The following is a 16,380-nucleotide window of genomic DNA, read 5'->3' on the forward strand; positions in this document are numbered from 1 at the left end:
TATTTTCTCCAGCAACAAGCCTCCCCCAACGTATCAATGCTACCGAACACGAACCTGGCCGCAAAACTACCGGCCGTGCAGCATCAGCCGCCTCGCTACTTCAGCGTCAAGGATCAGCACCTGCTCAAACCGCCGCATGCCATGCAGACTCAAGGTAAATATACCAGTGTTTATATATTATACTCGGCTGATAAACTACCGGCCGAGCATCAGCCGCGTCAAGATCAGCACCTGCTCAAACCGCCGCATGCCATGTAGACTCAAGGTAAATCATCTGCCTAGCCTTTTCCCAACTATGTTGGGGTCGGCTTCCAGTCTAACCGGATGCAGCTGAGTACCAGTGTGCCACAAGGAGCGACTGTCTATCTGACCTCCTCAACCCAGTTACCTGGGCAACCCAATACCTAGTAAGACTTTGTCAGACTTGTTGGCTTCTGACTACTCGTATCGACTGTTAAAGATGTTCAATGACAGCCGAGACCAATAAGCAATATGATTGTAGAGCAAACTACCGTATAGACCAAAATCACCAAAATCGCAGACCAGACCAATCGCAAACCAATCGAATGTCGCTGGAATACGATTGGTCTTATATTAGGAGCAGAATGCCCGATATGGTTAAAACTGGTATTGCGATCATATTGCGATTCGATTTCTATTCAATTTTGACATTATTAACTTAGGAGAATCGGGCCCCAGTAGTACGGGGCAGTAGGACACCAGAGTAACATCAGTCAACATCAGTGTGATCGGTGGATCCCTTCTTATCTTATTCTATAGGGTATGAAGAGAATTCCACTCTGTTGTTCATATCCCTGCAAAACAAATGTTTCTTCTTTATTATATTAGTATAGAAAATAATTGTTTGAAATGAATGTATTTCCCTCAGCATCAACATTCGGTCGCCGCGCGTCAGACGGCGGAGCCCACGTGCCGCGCGGCCGCGAGCGAGCCTGCTGCCACTCCGCGCCCGCTCACCATGTATGTGTACGATACAGCCTTAAACATAATCATCATCCTTAGTGATGCAACTGAAGTGTCTTAACGGAACCAGAAACGGAATCAGATGTCAAAAGAAAATTTTAGCAGAAACATGTAAATCAACATCATCATCCCTGTCATCATCATCACCATTACTATCATACCCATCATCATTATCATCATCGTCATCATCCCCATCATTATCATCGTCATCATCATCCCCATCTTTATGATTATCCCCATCATCACCATTATCATCCCCATCATCATCGTACTTGTCATCATCATCCCCGTCATCGTCATTGACATCATCATCATCAACCTCGCCATCATCATCATCCCCACTATCATCATTATCACCATCATCCCCCCTCATCATCATCCCCTTAGAACTTTAACTATTGAATTAAGTACAAAAGGCGTAATTCTAATAATTCCGCACTTTATATTGGCACAAGGACTACTCGTGTTATATTTGTTGTTATGTGCTTGTTGTGAGAGAAGATAAAAAAATACGTGTCCATTAATAATTTTAGGGTTATCTAAAAAACGCACTATTATTATTTTTCATTCGCCATGCTTATTTGCAGGTGTCGGATAGTGGAACGCCGGCGCGGGCTGAAGACGCAGAGCAGACGGAAGAACAGAATACTGATTCTGCTTATAACACCAATTTATGCAGGTGAGCAGATTTTATGCTAAAAACTTGTGTTCAGTGGAAATTATTCACGCACCCGGAGAAAAAACTAGCCCGAAGCCTGCTTTTATAAATGAGTTACTTATATTTAACACAGTTTTTTTTTTTTTCGAAGAAATCGTTTGTTGAATTCATTTATACATAATTTTACAATAATGTGCATAATTCTAAGTTAGTGCTGATATATAATATGCCTAAATTAGGTAGGACCTGTGCTTCAGGCATTAAAGTGTTAATGGTGTATAATATTAGTAGGAAAGTGGTTACCCTTCGTACGCTTTTTAGATTTTATTTTTTTAATTTATGATTAATAATCGAATTTATCTAGTTTATAGACCTAAGTATAACAAATATATTGTAGTTTGTTACCAAAAAGTCCGACACTATTATGTCAAAAGGTTATAGAGTTATAGTCATTTTTCTACGATAAGATATTTGTACGAACTTGCCCCACGTATGGGGTGCGTTCGTACAGTAGGTGGGGTACTTTCATACGCATGGGGTAGATTCATACAGGGTTATTAAAAAGCCTACTAAAGTCGTTAAATTTTTATTAATTATTATAAAAATATGTATTTCTCAAAGAACTAACTTAATAATATTTGAATTGACTCATAGTCGATAAATCTTTCTTTAGAAAAATAACAAAACATTAAATCATTCATCCTTAGTTTACTTATTGATAATTCTAAATTTACTAATAAATAAGTCTAAATGAGATCTTTACAATCACTTTATATGGGATTGTTGTACAGTCTTTGACAATTAAAACTTAAAATAGGCAATCATACATTTTGATTATTACTTAGTTATTGCACATTATAATTATTTAAATTAACTGCAAAAGTAAAAAGTCTAGCCATTCTAGCTGTGCAGCCCGCTCTTGGTTCTGGATCAGGGAGGATCATGGCGACATCACTGGTATACAGAGTGTGTATGTCTTCTATAACAGGGAAAAAGAATGACCATGATGATCCCGGTTTCTTCCCAATGTACGTGTACCCTTTTAATACGCGTGCCCTTTTTTATATTTTCGCACCATGATTCTGCAATAAAATATTAATTGTAAGGCTTATTTAATAAACATATTTCATTTTGTTAGAATAACAATACTTTATAAAAGGAAAGACATGTTAGTGTGCTTTTTGCCTGGTATTTTAAAAGTTTACCATATTTTATTTCATAAAAATCTTCGTATTCGTACATTCGTACGCGTACGAATGTGCCCCCTGTTTGGCTGTACGAAAGCACCCCATACCTTGCACAAAATTAAAGTACAACTTTATACAAATTCCAATTTAGTTTGAGAAATATAACAATTAAAGCTCAAAATAAACAATATTAACATTAATTAATCATCACCATATTGTCAAAAACATAACAATTCTACTTAGAATTGCGGAATCTAAGGAAAAAATTTACTCACCGCGCGCGAAAACACGTTACGTTTTGTCAGCCGATACACCGTGGTGCGACTGCCGCGCCACTCCGCTAACAATATGGCGGCCGGTATGTCTATGCACACAAGCAAAGGCGTGTTTGTGTGCCGTTTAGTTTTTCTGCTATACTAACTGCACGAATGTGCCCCACGTACGAATGGTGACCACTTTCCCTATAGTAATAAAATTATAACTATTAATACAGTTAGTTTCCCACTATCTCATTAGACATCCAAATACCCTTATCATGTTTTTATTTAAGTTTTCGATTCAGATGTTTGTTTTTTTTTTTATTAATATATTTGCTTGTCGTACGAGGGATTAATAAACAAAAAATTATAAATTGCCCAGGTATATGATGAACCGAGGCAGCAGTAAACGCCACACGATGGCGACGCCGGAAGACGCGGCCAACGTCGTCACTTCCAGCACTGGCTCTATGGTACGTTGTGTACAGTACTAGGGGTGATTTGTACCAGTGCTGTGGTACAGAATACCCCGTCTGTAGTGTTGAGTGTTAAATAATACTAGGGGCGAATTGTACCAGTGTACAGAACGCCCTGTGTACGATGGTGTGTTTAGAATAATACTAGGGGTCATTTGTATCAGGATTGTGGTACAGAATGCCCCGTGCATGGGAGTTAATATTCTATGTTTTCTAGATAATTGTACAAAATGATTAAGAAAGTTGATAGTGGTACATTTAGTATCAGATTTGGTTATCAATCAAATTAATTGATATCTTTTAAAATTCCTTACGAGGCTTAAAATAATATTATGGCTTACACCCAAAGTGCGACATAACGTAGTTTAGCACGGTCTATATTTTAATAAATAAATTTAAAAAATTACGTACAGTGGTATTTAGTAGCTAAATTTATGGAGTAAGTATTATTTATTCTGTGCGTCAGTGTTAAGAATGTGTGTGAACGTGTTTAATTGGAAGCTTATACTTATTTTAATGCAGTTTTCTTGCACGCCCTATCCATTAAAAAACAAACGTTTTACGTACAGAGAGTAGTTTTTTAACATAAATCTCATAGGAAAAAAATGACAAAATTGACCTTTCGTAAGCAAAACGAATAGTTTCTGAAGATAGCCGCATTATAAGGATAGCTTAACACACATCGATATACAAAAACCCAAGATGCACAATCAACGTCTCAAAAACGTCCCCACTAAATGAGCGCAATATTGAAAATTGTGCGCTCATTTTCTTTGTCTCAGCCGATCCCTTCGGTAGTAAAATTTTATTGCTTTAACTACAGTGCGTTGTAATAACGACTTTAAGCAATTCGCGTAAAGTTGAACTTGCAATAACGTATGCTTGTACCTTATAGAACGAGACAGAATTAGTGTTCGGGGACACTTTCGAGCGTTACTTTTATTCGAGACTGTGCATCTTGGGTTTTTGTATATCAATGTTAACACACAAAATTCTACCCCCCACAGCAAAGCACATCGCCATCGTCAACAACGAGCATACGAGTCCGCAGGACCGGTCTACTCACCGTCACAGAGCGACCGCCCGGTAAGTCACTGCTTGTGTCGTTTGTACACTCACTGTGTATGTCACGTACATTTTGCAGTTCCCGTTGTAGTAGCTTTATTTGAACGAAATTGGTTAATTTACGGCGTTATTCACATATCGTCCATTTGCGACAACAGTGTGACATCTCACAAACTTTAGCTTGATTGGCATAATATTCCTCTGTTACTGTGTGAAAACTATTGTAAATGCTTCCATTTTGTATATAATTTGGAGTAAATATGTTTTGGAGTTTCTTGCCGATTCTTCTCCATAAGACCATTTCTTTGGCAGCGTAAAACTACTCCATTTGAGAAGACATTTAGCTGTAGGTTAGCAATCTTGATATGACTTTTTACACAAATACATACTAATTCAATTGATTAAGTAACTGTTGTTTATGTATTTAAGCACCTTGGTTTTTAGCTACATTTATTTTTAAACAGTGTTTTAAAATAAAAAGCTATAATATCAAGATTGTTTACCTTTAGTTAAGTGTTTACTCGAATGTAGTATGGCTAGATATTTGACTATCGTGAAGTCAACTTCGGACAAGTAAAGCTACCCAAATGGGAATTGTGCAAAAGATATGTATGTGACATACAAACTAGTGCTTATGTTAGTTGTTATGTTGTTTTTTCTTTGATTGCTTTTAAAACTTGTCTGTTGTTGAGATTTTTCGTCTGGATAAAAAAAGTCGATAATCTTGCATTTTAAATTAGATAACTATATTGGTTCTAAGTTAGTAGAATTAAAGAATTTGATGAAAAACGGATGGAAAAGTCTCAACACCATTTTTTTATTTAAAAGTTTGACTAAAGTAGTAATTGTGGCATGCCGCTAGTGATTGCATTAAAATTTTCGCTATAACTTTTTTTTTTTTTTTTCAATAATATATTTTGTTTGCTATTTTTTACCATTTCTCTTTTATTTTTTTATTATTTTAGTTATTAGCCCTGAGTTAGTAATGGAGGTTGAAGCAAGGATGAAGAGGAATTACTTACCGCCTTCTATGCAATACCAAAACCAGAGTGGGTACCAAAGTCCCCCAACACCAACTGGGACAATCCCCAACCCTGTACCACAATCCCCTACCCAAGGGTCCATAACCGCTGGTACCCCAAGCTATAGCCAAAATACTGGGAACCAGAAATCCATGAAACCAGTTTTGGAAACTATACCCCAAGGCAGCATTATGGGGACTAAAGGGTCTATAATGTGTGGTACACCGATAAGTCAAGCGGCTTCCCCATTCACCCCAACTTTGGGACAGTTTTCCCCAAGTCATGGGAGTGTGGTTACACAAAATGTGGGGTCGATAACTAGTGGTACACCTCTAAATCAAGGATCGATAATGTCTGGAACACCGACTTATGATAATACGACTTTTGGCGGTTTTGGTACAAATAACTTTGGGAGCAACTCTAGTGGTTCTTTCAGTATGAATACACAGAATGTTAATAGTTTTGGTTCGATAACTAGTGGTACCCCTATGAACCAGGGATCCTATCAAAACACCCCAATGAATCAGGGGTCAATATCTGGCGGGACCCCCATAAACCAACCTTCATTCCAATCTACCAATATGAATCAAACTTCTTACCAAAGTACATCGATGTCTCAGCCATCATTCCCGAATGCCCCCATCAAGAAGGGCTCTATAACTGACGGGACCCCAATCACCCAAAATCCTTTCCAATCCTCCCCAATGAATCAAGGTTCTTACCAAAACGTACCTATGAACCAAACTCCATTCTCTAGCACCCCTATTAAAAAGGGGTCTATCACTGATGGCACGCCTATCACCCCTTACCAAAACCCCCCAATAAATTCAGGACCTGGTTCTTTTACGCCTCTAAATCAAGGTTCAATGACGACCATACCGCAATCATCATTTTCCAATCCTTGCTTAACCCAAACTTTTGAAAACTCACCGATGTACCAAAGCTCTTATACTTCCGAATCTTTCATAACAGCCCCTATTAAAAAAGGGTCCATTACCGAAGGTACACCAATCCAAAACCAGTTTTCCAACTCCCAAGGTACATTTAATTCTGGTAATCAATACCAAAATCAGCAAGTTACGCCAATGAACCAGGCTTACCAAACTCCCCCACCCAACCAAGGATCTTTAATGAACCAAAGCTCGTTTCCGAACGCCACTGGAAGCCCAAGTGGTACAAATTACCCCACCCCAATGAACCAATCGTACCAAAACGCCCCGTTGAATCAGGGGTCTATATCGAGTGGTACACCTACGTACCAGCCTATGGGACAATCGTACCAGAGTACTGGGAACATGCAAGGGTCGATTACTGCTGGGACGCCGTTGAACGCCGGCAGTGGAGGGTTTAACCCTCAATATAGTACAAAGCAGAGGAAATATTCGGGACCGCAGAGGGTTAAGTTGCAAATGTTGGCTACTGTGCAAGAAATGGGTAATTTTATTTTTTTTGTTTTTTATTTTTTGGGTTTTCAGGTGAAGGGTTAATTTTCAGTATTTTTGTTTAGTTTTTGAGTTTCATCAATATCTCAATTCATTTACAACATTTTACAACTAAAAAATTAGTGTAGTCTTAAAAATATAACACTCGCGTGCAAAAAAACTGTAACACATATTTTTGACGCGATTCAACATCATCTCCCGAGCCTTTTCCCAACTATGTTGGGGTCGGCTTCCAGTCTAACAGGATGCAGCTGAGTACCAGTGTACAAGGAGCGACTGCCTATCTGACCTCCTCAACCCAGTTATTTATATTATAATAAATCTCTTTCTTTCTGTTTAAAAAAAATGTGGAGGGTAACTTTTTTTGTATTTTCTTGATTTCCGAAAGAAATACTTTTTTTTATATATCACTATTTTTAAATACTAAATATTAGGTCATTATTTTCAGTAAATATAAATCATTCATCAAAGGTAATATTTTTCACTTATGTTATGTAGTGCGTGTCCAGTTTTTTGCATGCGAGTGTAATATTGTGTGTGTGTGCGTTTTACGTAGTTGTTTGCTTCTGTGTGTCGTGTGTGTAGCTGTTGTTTTGACACTAACTTTTTTTGCAATTTTATTGATTAGATACCATTTTGGATTGAGACAGACGCCGAAATTAATCAACCAAAAAAACATTAATTTTCCTAGTATTCAATTGAGTTTATCTCATATTATTTTAAAACTACTTTGACTTGAATTATTATTGAAAATTGAATACAAACTTAATATTTGTACAACTAATATTGTTCACATAAAATATAAAAAATTCTTAAGAGTTTAACGCCCAAGTTCACTGACAACATAAACGTCCATTTTTCTTAAAACAACTGTTTACATTTTTAGATTTGAAAGGGAAACTACCATTTTTTGTACAGACTGACAGAATTGTCAACTGCACAAAAAAATGGTCACATCATATAGGCCACATTTTATGTACTATCAACTGATAGTTGTTGAACAAAATTGATATCTATGCTGTCAGTGAATTTGAGCCATTGCAAAATCAACCTTGACCCCCTAATAATTAGACCCCCTCCCCCCCAGCTCGCGAGCACGCGGAGCGCTACTCGCCGGTGCGACGCGCCGAGTGCTCGCCGCCCCGCGCCGCGCACGACATCGCGTCCGCCAGGCTCGAGTATCAGCAGCTACAGGTCTGTGTGTCCCACTAGTAAGCCCCCCCATTAGTTAGATCCCCCCCTCTAGTAAGTCCCCCACTTGTAGGACCCCCCACTAGTAAGACCCCCCTCTAGTAAGACCCCCCTAGCAAGACCCCCACTAGTAGGACCCCACTAGTAAGAACCCCCCACTTGTAAGACCCCCCCACTTGTAAGACCCCCCACTTGTTTGTAAGATTCCCCTCACTAGTAACCCCCCCACTTGTAAGACCCCCCACTAGTAAGACTCCCTCCACTAGTAAGACCCCCACTAGTAAGAAGACCCCCAACGAGTGAGCACGCGGCGTACCGAGATAATATATAGCCTATGGCATCCTGGAACATTGTAGCTATCTATCAGTGAAAGAATTTTGGAAATCCGACCAACGGTTCCAAAGATTACCCCCTACATACATAAGTTACCGCGAAACGCGGGTGAAACCTCGGGAAAACAAGAACAGAACTGAACTGAGGAGGCCGCAGCCCAGCAGTGGGACGATAAAAAGGCTGTAACGTAGCATCAAAAATCATTTTAATACTATGGTCTTACACATTTTTGTATGGACTCTGATAACACCTTTAATTATCTCTATAAAAGTCCCATCATCCTCCGAGCCTTTTCCCAACGTCGGTATGTTGGGGTCGGCTTCCAGTCTAACCGGATGTAGCTGAGTACCAGTGCTAGTACAAGGAGCGACTGCCATATCTGACCCCCTCAACCCAGTTATCCTGGCAACCCAATACCCCTTGGTTAGACTGGTGTCAGACTTACTGGCCTCTGACTACCCGTAACGACTGCCAAAGATGTTCTATGACAGCCGAGACCTATCTCTATAAAAAATTTATTTCTTAAAATAATGTTGTTATTTTCCACAGCGTGGCTTGGAGCGTCGTAGCGGAGGGCCGGGCGCTTCGCCCCCGCACGCTGATGTCAGGCTACACACGCCCGGGACTTCCATGCCCGGTAAGAAACATCTCCATTTTTATTTTATTTAATGAAAAACTAAATTACACGGTATACATAACCACAATTAAAATGGTTACTAAAGCTTTAACTTTTTAGAATTACAACTTTAACTCAGTCTTTTTTTCTCAATTTTAGCAACATATGTATAGTTATCGGCACGAATCTTGAGCTCTGACCGTCACCTGCGCAGAAGTAATTTATTGGGTCCCTTTTGTGGTATGAAGTGAGGCGCGGGGGCGGGCTAAAGCGGTGATTGGCCCGCAGTGCATCGCGTCATAGCCGTCACTCGGGATTGGTTCTTTGCTAATAAATCACTTCTGCGCAGATGTAGGTCAGAGCTCAAGATTCGTGCCGATAACTATAGTAACTGGAATAAAATAAAATACAAATAAATAATTTTGAAAAAATTAAGATCTTATGTATGTATAATTGGAACGCCATTTTTTGTCATTAAGACTTACAAATGTAGAAAAAGACCTATTAGACCTACTAGATTAAATTGACAATAAACATTACATTGAAAACTAATTATTAAAGAATTATTACATTGATCCATGGCGTCTCACATTCGCCGTGTTATTTTTTTTTCTTCAAATTCACATATCTAAGAACATTAAAGCAATCTAGCATGACCCCCAACATTCTAGTAATAATGACCCCCTATTGACACCCCAGGGTCCCCAATCCACCCCGCAGTGACAGCGTCTCCCTTGGACCTGAACACGGTGTCGCCGGAAGCCGCCCGCGCGGTGCTGCTAGCAGTCAGGAACATCATGACAGACCCCGCCGCTGTGGACACGCATACCAGCTTACTGCTAACACAGGTAAGTTAACTTAAACTGGGCTGAACAATAGCACTATATGGGCAGCACGATACGTCTTGGTAATACTGGTTGTCAGACTTTCTGGCTTCTGACTACCCGTAGCTACTGCCCTGATATTCAAATGATAGTCGTGACCCACCAATTTAACGTGTCTTCAGAAACAAGGAGAAACCGTTACTTAACTTCATATTGACCCATGTGGCTGTTACTTAGTCCTAAGTTACAAGCTTCTCAAAAATTATTAGAATATAACATTTTATAAAGATAAATTCTGGAACAGCCTTTTAAAATTAATTCGGCTAAACATATTCACTACCAAAACAATTAACTACCAATTAATAATTACTTTCTTCAAAAGGAAAATTAATTACCATATATTTTGTTCACAGGACGTAGCGCTGAAAATCGGCATCAACCTACACGCGCTATATTCCCCCCACGTGAACATATCGCAAGAAATACTAAAATCCATACACTCATACAACAACTTCGCCTTACTATCCGGCCACACCTCCCCTGCCAGCCCAGGGTCACCACTCCACCAGATCACCGAAGGTCTCAGCTACCTGCACACGGGGTCCATAACTAGAGGGACCCCCCAAGCTTCAGCGACACCCTTAGACCTCAGAAGCAACATAGATATGGATACAGGACAGTACCAACAGCTACACCCTTTAGTCCACTCTCAAATCCACATGGTGACCCATAGGTCTTTAAATAATTCCCCCATTTCGAATCCAGGGTCTCCCTTAGATATGATTCAAGAAGAAATAGGGAATGGGTCACATTTGGACAAGAATTTTCATGAAAGCATGAGGTTTGTACCCAGTTTCGCACCAACACATCCTCAGATAAGTTTGACCGATTGTTTGGGGTCAGAAATTACTCTTGTGGCTTCGTCGTCTGAAGACAGCATGGATAGTTTAGAGAACACTAAATATGCTCTGCCTCAATTTGTGATTTCTGAACCGTCTGACTTAGATGATCGGCCGTCTATAACGAAGGGAATTGGGAGGAAAGTCAGCCAGGAGACAGAACAGCCGGAGCCGAAAGAAGAAGTAATTGCTGATAAAGATGCTGAAATGCAATCTCCTAAAGAAAGTGTGGATGAAACGGCGAAATTCTTGACTGAAGAGCTAAAATATCCAGGTAGAAGAGGGAGTGATAAGTCGCTAGGTTTTAGCGACGATTCGCTAAGCAATGACTCGGCGAATGCCTCACCGAATTGCGAGCAAAACATACAATCGATATACTCGAATATTGTATCGATAAGTTCCGGTTTTAGCGAGAATCGAGGGAGCTTCTCCGAACATCGAGAATCGTTCTCATTCTCGGATAGAGGGAGTTTTTCTGAACGGGGAGATTTCGGGAGGTCCTCGTTTTCCGAAAGAAGTGATTTCGGCAGAGGGAGTTTTTCTGAAAAGGGAGAAACTCCAAGGTCTTCATTCTCCGCTCAAGGTACGTTAGGAGAAGTTAAAGAATACTATGAAGATGTTTATATGTCTCGGGATAACAGCCGACAGTGTTTGGAGAAATGTGACGAAGAAGGAACGCCCCCTAGCGAAGAAATTGAGAAACTGCAGAGGTCCACAATGGACCTCCGACTGACTGAAATTTGTAGGCCTGAGGAGAAAATACCAATACTACTAAGTCCCCAAAAAGTTTCTTGTGTCCAAGAGTATTATGAAGTTACTTTATCTACTGTATGTTCAAAGTTAGATTCGCAAAGGATAGTAGAGTTACTGAAAGAAGCGATTAACACGAGGGTTCCGCCGCAAAATATATTTGTTGAAACAGATCAGAAAGATGGCGACGGAACCTTAACTGGATATTTGAATCTAGAATATTCTGGGGGCATACAAATCGAGCTGGTCTTATGTGAAAACAAGGCAATGGAGAAAAAAGGCTTGAAAATGCGACGGATATCCGGTGACCAGAGAGAATACGGTAAACTATGCGAACAATTAATCACAAGTTTAACTGTCTAACTTTAAAATTCCAAAAAATACCAGCCGGTATTACTAACACAATGTTTAACTCATCTGTCAATCTGACGTTTCATTTGAACTGTCAAAGTGACGTTACAATCAATCAATCAATCAATTTTGACAGCTGTCAAATTTAACTTTCAACGGATTTGTGCCGTTTTCGAATGCATTTAAAGTTTTTCCGTTTCATTCCTGTTGTGTGAATTAAAAGCAGATTGGTACGAAAGATTTTGAAAAACAATATGTGTGAAAAAGCTTCGCTCGGCCACGATATTTCAAAATTGTTCACTTTATTCAATTTTTTTGAAGATAAATTGTTATATTTATGCGACAAAACTCTTAAAGTTTCATGTGTTATACAGTAAGCGCCAAATAAGTTTGCAGTTCTGAATTTAGCCATTTGACTCTTTGCTCATTTACATATCCCTACCGATATTGTAGAGCACCTAGCCTTGCCTGTGTGAAGTTGGCTATAGTTGCAAAAAATACTTCTGCGGACGCGTGCGACGCCAAATGCCTAACTTCAGAATTCCAAAGATACTTGGTGTATAACTGTGCCTACTATAGGACATATTTTTTGTTGTAAGTTTTCGATCTTGGACGCGAGCGAAGCCGAAGATATATAAGTGATAATTGTGCAATATTAGGTATGAATCAAATTGTGTACAGTTAGCGAGAAAATATACGTATTCTACGTAAATTATAAAAAAATATATCTATCAGTCAAAACGGTATTTTATAAAAAAAAACTTTTCTATTTTAAAAATAGTTTCAGTAATCGCTGACTGTGCCAGAATATTGGTATTTTTAAATAATATATAATTCTTCCTATTACTTGGGATTTAACATTCCGTCTAAAAATCGTTATAAATCGTCATTTTTTGGCCCAATATACTCTTAAAGCCGAATGACACCGACAACATAAACGTCAGTTTTCTTAAAACGACTGTTCACTATGAATTTTTACGTTCAATTTTCAAAGTAAACAATTGTTTTAAGAAAAACTGATGTTTGTGTTATCGGTGAAAATTGTCTCACACGGTGGAACTGTCATTCTTATGTCAAAAGGGCCATTTTGAAAAATATTCCGCGTTGAATAATCTTTTAAATTCATCTTGCTAAATATTGATAATTAAAAATCCGTCTTTAATAAAGAAAAGCTTTTTAAAATCTCTGACTCGTGATTTGACAAATTATATTTATTCTGTAAGTTACGTACTAAAGAATTGACTATCTATTTACTTTTATTTACTATGCGATCAAAGTTATTATTTCATTTTTATCGTACCTACATAACTTTTGCATGATACATTTTGCAAAAGTGTTTTTAAAAAAAGCAATAGTCATTGCAATAGAAGCTATATTCGGAGCGGTATTTTTTTTTAAGTCAAATTATATAATTTTTACCCTTAAATAAAGATGTCAGGTTTTCATCGGATAGTAAATAAAATTTAATCAAAATGGACGCATTTACTAAAATTGAAATTAATATTAACAACACAAGAACAATGCATAATACATATTTAAAACTACAATGTACATAATAGAATTAGTTTACGGTTTATTCGAAATTAATTATGGTTTTTTAAATACCGATTTTATCGATTTGTCGGTAAAATAAAATGGCGCAAATAAAACTGTAAATTAATTTTAATAAACACGTGTTTATAATCCAAAAAAAAAACGAGAATATTTGCACATATTTGTATATTACGCGAACTTATTTATTATTCCAAATAATTATAGTTATGTAAGAATAAAAAAATACTTTTCTCCTAGAATTATGAATTCCACTTTGAGAAAATTTGAAAATTTGTTGCTTTGGATTGAAATATAACTATAGTTTAAACTGAGTTTAAAATGCAAACGTATAGAGGTACGTTTTCAATGCTAGCTGCAAACTGCAACTGCTGACCGCATATTCGTTTATATTCATGCAGTCGCGGCACGTGCGGTTGGAAGCTAGTATTCAAAATGCACCTTAATTTTACGATTTTTTACATGTCAAATTATATTTTTTTTTGACGTCGTTAATGAAATTGCCTTAAATGAAAGCAAATGTTTTTAGGAAAGATAATTTCAGTCCAATCCAACAATTTGTGTAGATTTTAAGGTTGTAAATAGCATAGTTTTAAGGATATATATAGTTGAAAATATATTGAGTGTTTTTTTTATGAAATCTTTTATTTTTAATTTCTGAAGGCCAAGGTTAGACAGTAAGCTTAAACTAACTTCTTAGTTAACAGTAATCATGTTTGATTCTGAAAAAATGATCGTTTAATATTCCTAAAAATTACCCATTTTTTGTTAACTGCATAACATAAAAGATTTCATATAAAAAATACTTGGCATATTTTCAAAAAAACATATAATTACGTTCTATCAAGCCGTGTAACAGATATTTTAGAAATATTTTTTTTTGCAAAATGTCTTCACTAAGATCCATTTTGTAAAAACCAAAGGTCTGTAGAGGCCTATTATTTTTTCTTAAAATTGATCTGTCATACGAATATAGACGTAATATTTATTAGACATAAGTGTCATATTGCCATAAGTAATAAAAACTAGATATGTACGTTAAATCAACGTGTAAATATTATTTTAATAAATTCCGATTCCATAATGTTTTTGAGTTTTTTCTTTTATCTAACGCTAGGTAACTACCATTTACACAAAAACTACTAATCGTAAATGCTTATCTATAGGTACTATTACTTTTCATTTACACTAAATTATAATAAAGAACAATCATTTTTTTCTTTGCTTGTAAAGATTCCGATTCTACTGAACCGATTTTTACTGTTTGAAAGCTACACTATACTAAGCTATCCAAGAAGTTCCATTGGGACGCGGGTGAAACCGCGGGAATACCAGCTAATATGTAATAATTCGACTAACACCTTTCGACAAATAATTCTAGGTACTTATCCCTAGGTACTCAAAATGTACGAACAAAACTTTGCTAGACATATTAAATCTGTGCTACTGATAGCGCGCATTCACGAGTCGTCTAATGGCTGATTTCAGAAGGACAAAGTTACTTACCTATTTTCGCAGCTTTTCTTTTAAACTTCCCCTCAAAACAACTAATAAAACTTAATAGTACTTTTTCACAGTATCCGTGAACACAAGTAATAAAATGAATAAACATTAATATCCTTTCTCCAAGAAAAGAACCCCACCAAGGAAATTACTAACCAAATTATAAGCAGCTACAATTGACAGGAAATGTATGCAAAACTGTGTAGGTACGGTATCATGGCGGCACTTCCTCCTTGCAACAATAAAAAGGATATCCCATTATACCGCGTTTGCCCCATTTCCGTATGTGGGATGAAGAAAGTTGTTACGTCATTTGCCGCCAAAATCTGTTTGACAATTGGTTGACATTTGCATTGTCAATGGTGATTGGCGGACTTTTTTTGGCGTGACTTCCCGAATTTGAATTCAGACGGATGTTTCGTCATTGATTTTAGCGAATATATTTGTCACTCATTTCCATCGGTGTCCTGAAGGAAGCTGCTTCCCGCTTCAGGATAACAAGTGTCAAGGTATGTTTCTGACATGAAAGCTTGTTTTCATCATAATCTTTTCAGTAGTTTTATGTACCTACCTTCAAAAAATCGCGTGGGAGTATGAACTAAGTACCTAAGCTAGTGTCAGACTTTTACGAACTAAAATCTTCCTACGATAACCTATGTACTTCTAGGGTCCGATTCTCCTAAGTTAATAATGTCAAAATAGAATCGCAATAGCAGTTTTAACCAATCGTATTACAGCGACATTCGATTGGTCTGCTATTTTGGTGATTTTGGTCTATACGGTAGTTTGCTCTACAATCATATTGCAATCGTAAATCATTTGCAGACAATATGATTCATAATTGAATCACAGAAACGGATAAAAACGTTTATTTAAAAGGAAAAATAGCGGAATACCATATACGCTTCAATCGTAATTGAGTCGTGATTGGATCTCAGTCGAATGTGAATCGTATATCGCTTGAGTAAAATAGCAGAATTGTGCCCCAGGCACTTTGGTCTTCGAAGCTTAGCCGTAGTCTATGAGTGCTCGCCCATCCAAATCCTGACCGCACCAAGGTTACCTTAACCTACATTAAATCGGAAATAAATACTTAAACCAAAGTACAATTTAAACCAATTACAACCAAAACAACAGGACATACGTAATACTACTAAAACAAATAATAGCTCGATGAAATGCGATAACTAAATACATAAAAACCTCTTATCATTTCCTTTATAGATTCTAAACGAACACAGGAAAATGCTATCCGCTGCGAGATTATAATC

General features: G+C 37.5%; 1 protein-coding gene and 1 long non-coding RNA gene across 3 annotated transcripts in view; one reads left to right on the plus strand and one right to left on the minus strand.

Moving 5' to 3' along the window:
- The window catches only part of LOC124643676, a 44,136-nt gene extending 29,442 nt beyond the window's left edge, over nucleotides 1-14,694 (plus strand). For both annotated transcript variants that reach the window (XM_047182711.1, XM_047182710.1), the window contains exons 14-23: nucleotides 13-154; nucleotides 890-981; nucleotides 1,572-1,663; nucleotides 3,469-3,559; nucleotides 4,570-4,648; nucleotides 5,593-7,083; nucleotides 8,179-8,285; nucleotides 9,165-9,252; nucleotides 9,931-10,079; nucleotides 10,469-14,694. In XM_047182711.1, coding sequence (XP_047038667.1) covers nucleotides 13-154; nucleotides 890-981; nucleotides 1,572-1,663; nucleotides 3,469-3,559; nucleotides 4,570-4,648; nucleotides 5,593-7,083; nucleotides 8,179-8,285; nucleotides 9,165-9,252; nucleotides 9,931-10,079; nucleotides 10,469-12,067 — 3,930 coding nt within the window. In that variant the 3' untranslated portion in view covers nucleotides 12,068-14,694. The remainder of the gene's footprint in view (nucleotides 1-12; nucleotides 155-889; nucleotides 982-1,571; nucleotides 1,664-3,468; nucleotides 3,560-4,569; nucleotides 4,649-5,592; nucleotides 7,084-8,178; nucleotides 8,286-9,164; nucleotides 9,253-9,930; nucleotides 10,080-10,468) is intronic.
- Nucleotides 2,213-3,285, minus strand: LOC124643693. Its single transcript, XR_006985972.1, has 2 exons — nucleotides 3,105-3,285; nucleotides 2,213-2,724 (listed from the first exon to the last, which is right to left on the minus strand). It is a non-coding gene; the product is annotated as an uncharacterized LOC124643693 (long non-coding RNA).
- Nucleotides 14,695-16,380: the final 1,686 nt, after the last annotated feature.

This window comes from Helicoverpa zea, chromosome 28, assembly GCF_022581195.2.
Source record: "Helicoverpa zea isolate HzStark_Cry1AcR chromosome 28, ilHelZeax1.1, whole genome shotgun sequence".
NCBI lineage: Eukaryota > Metazoa > Arthropoda > Insecta > Lepidoptera > Noctuidae > Helicoverpa > Helicoverpa zea.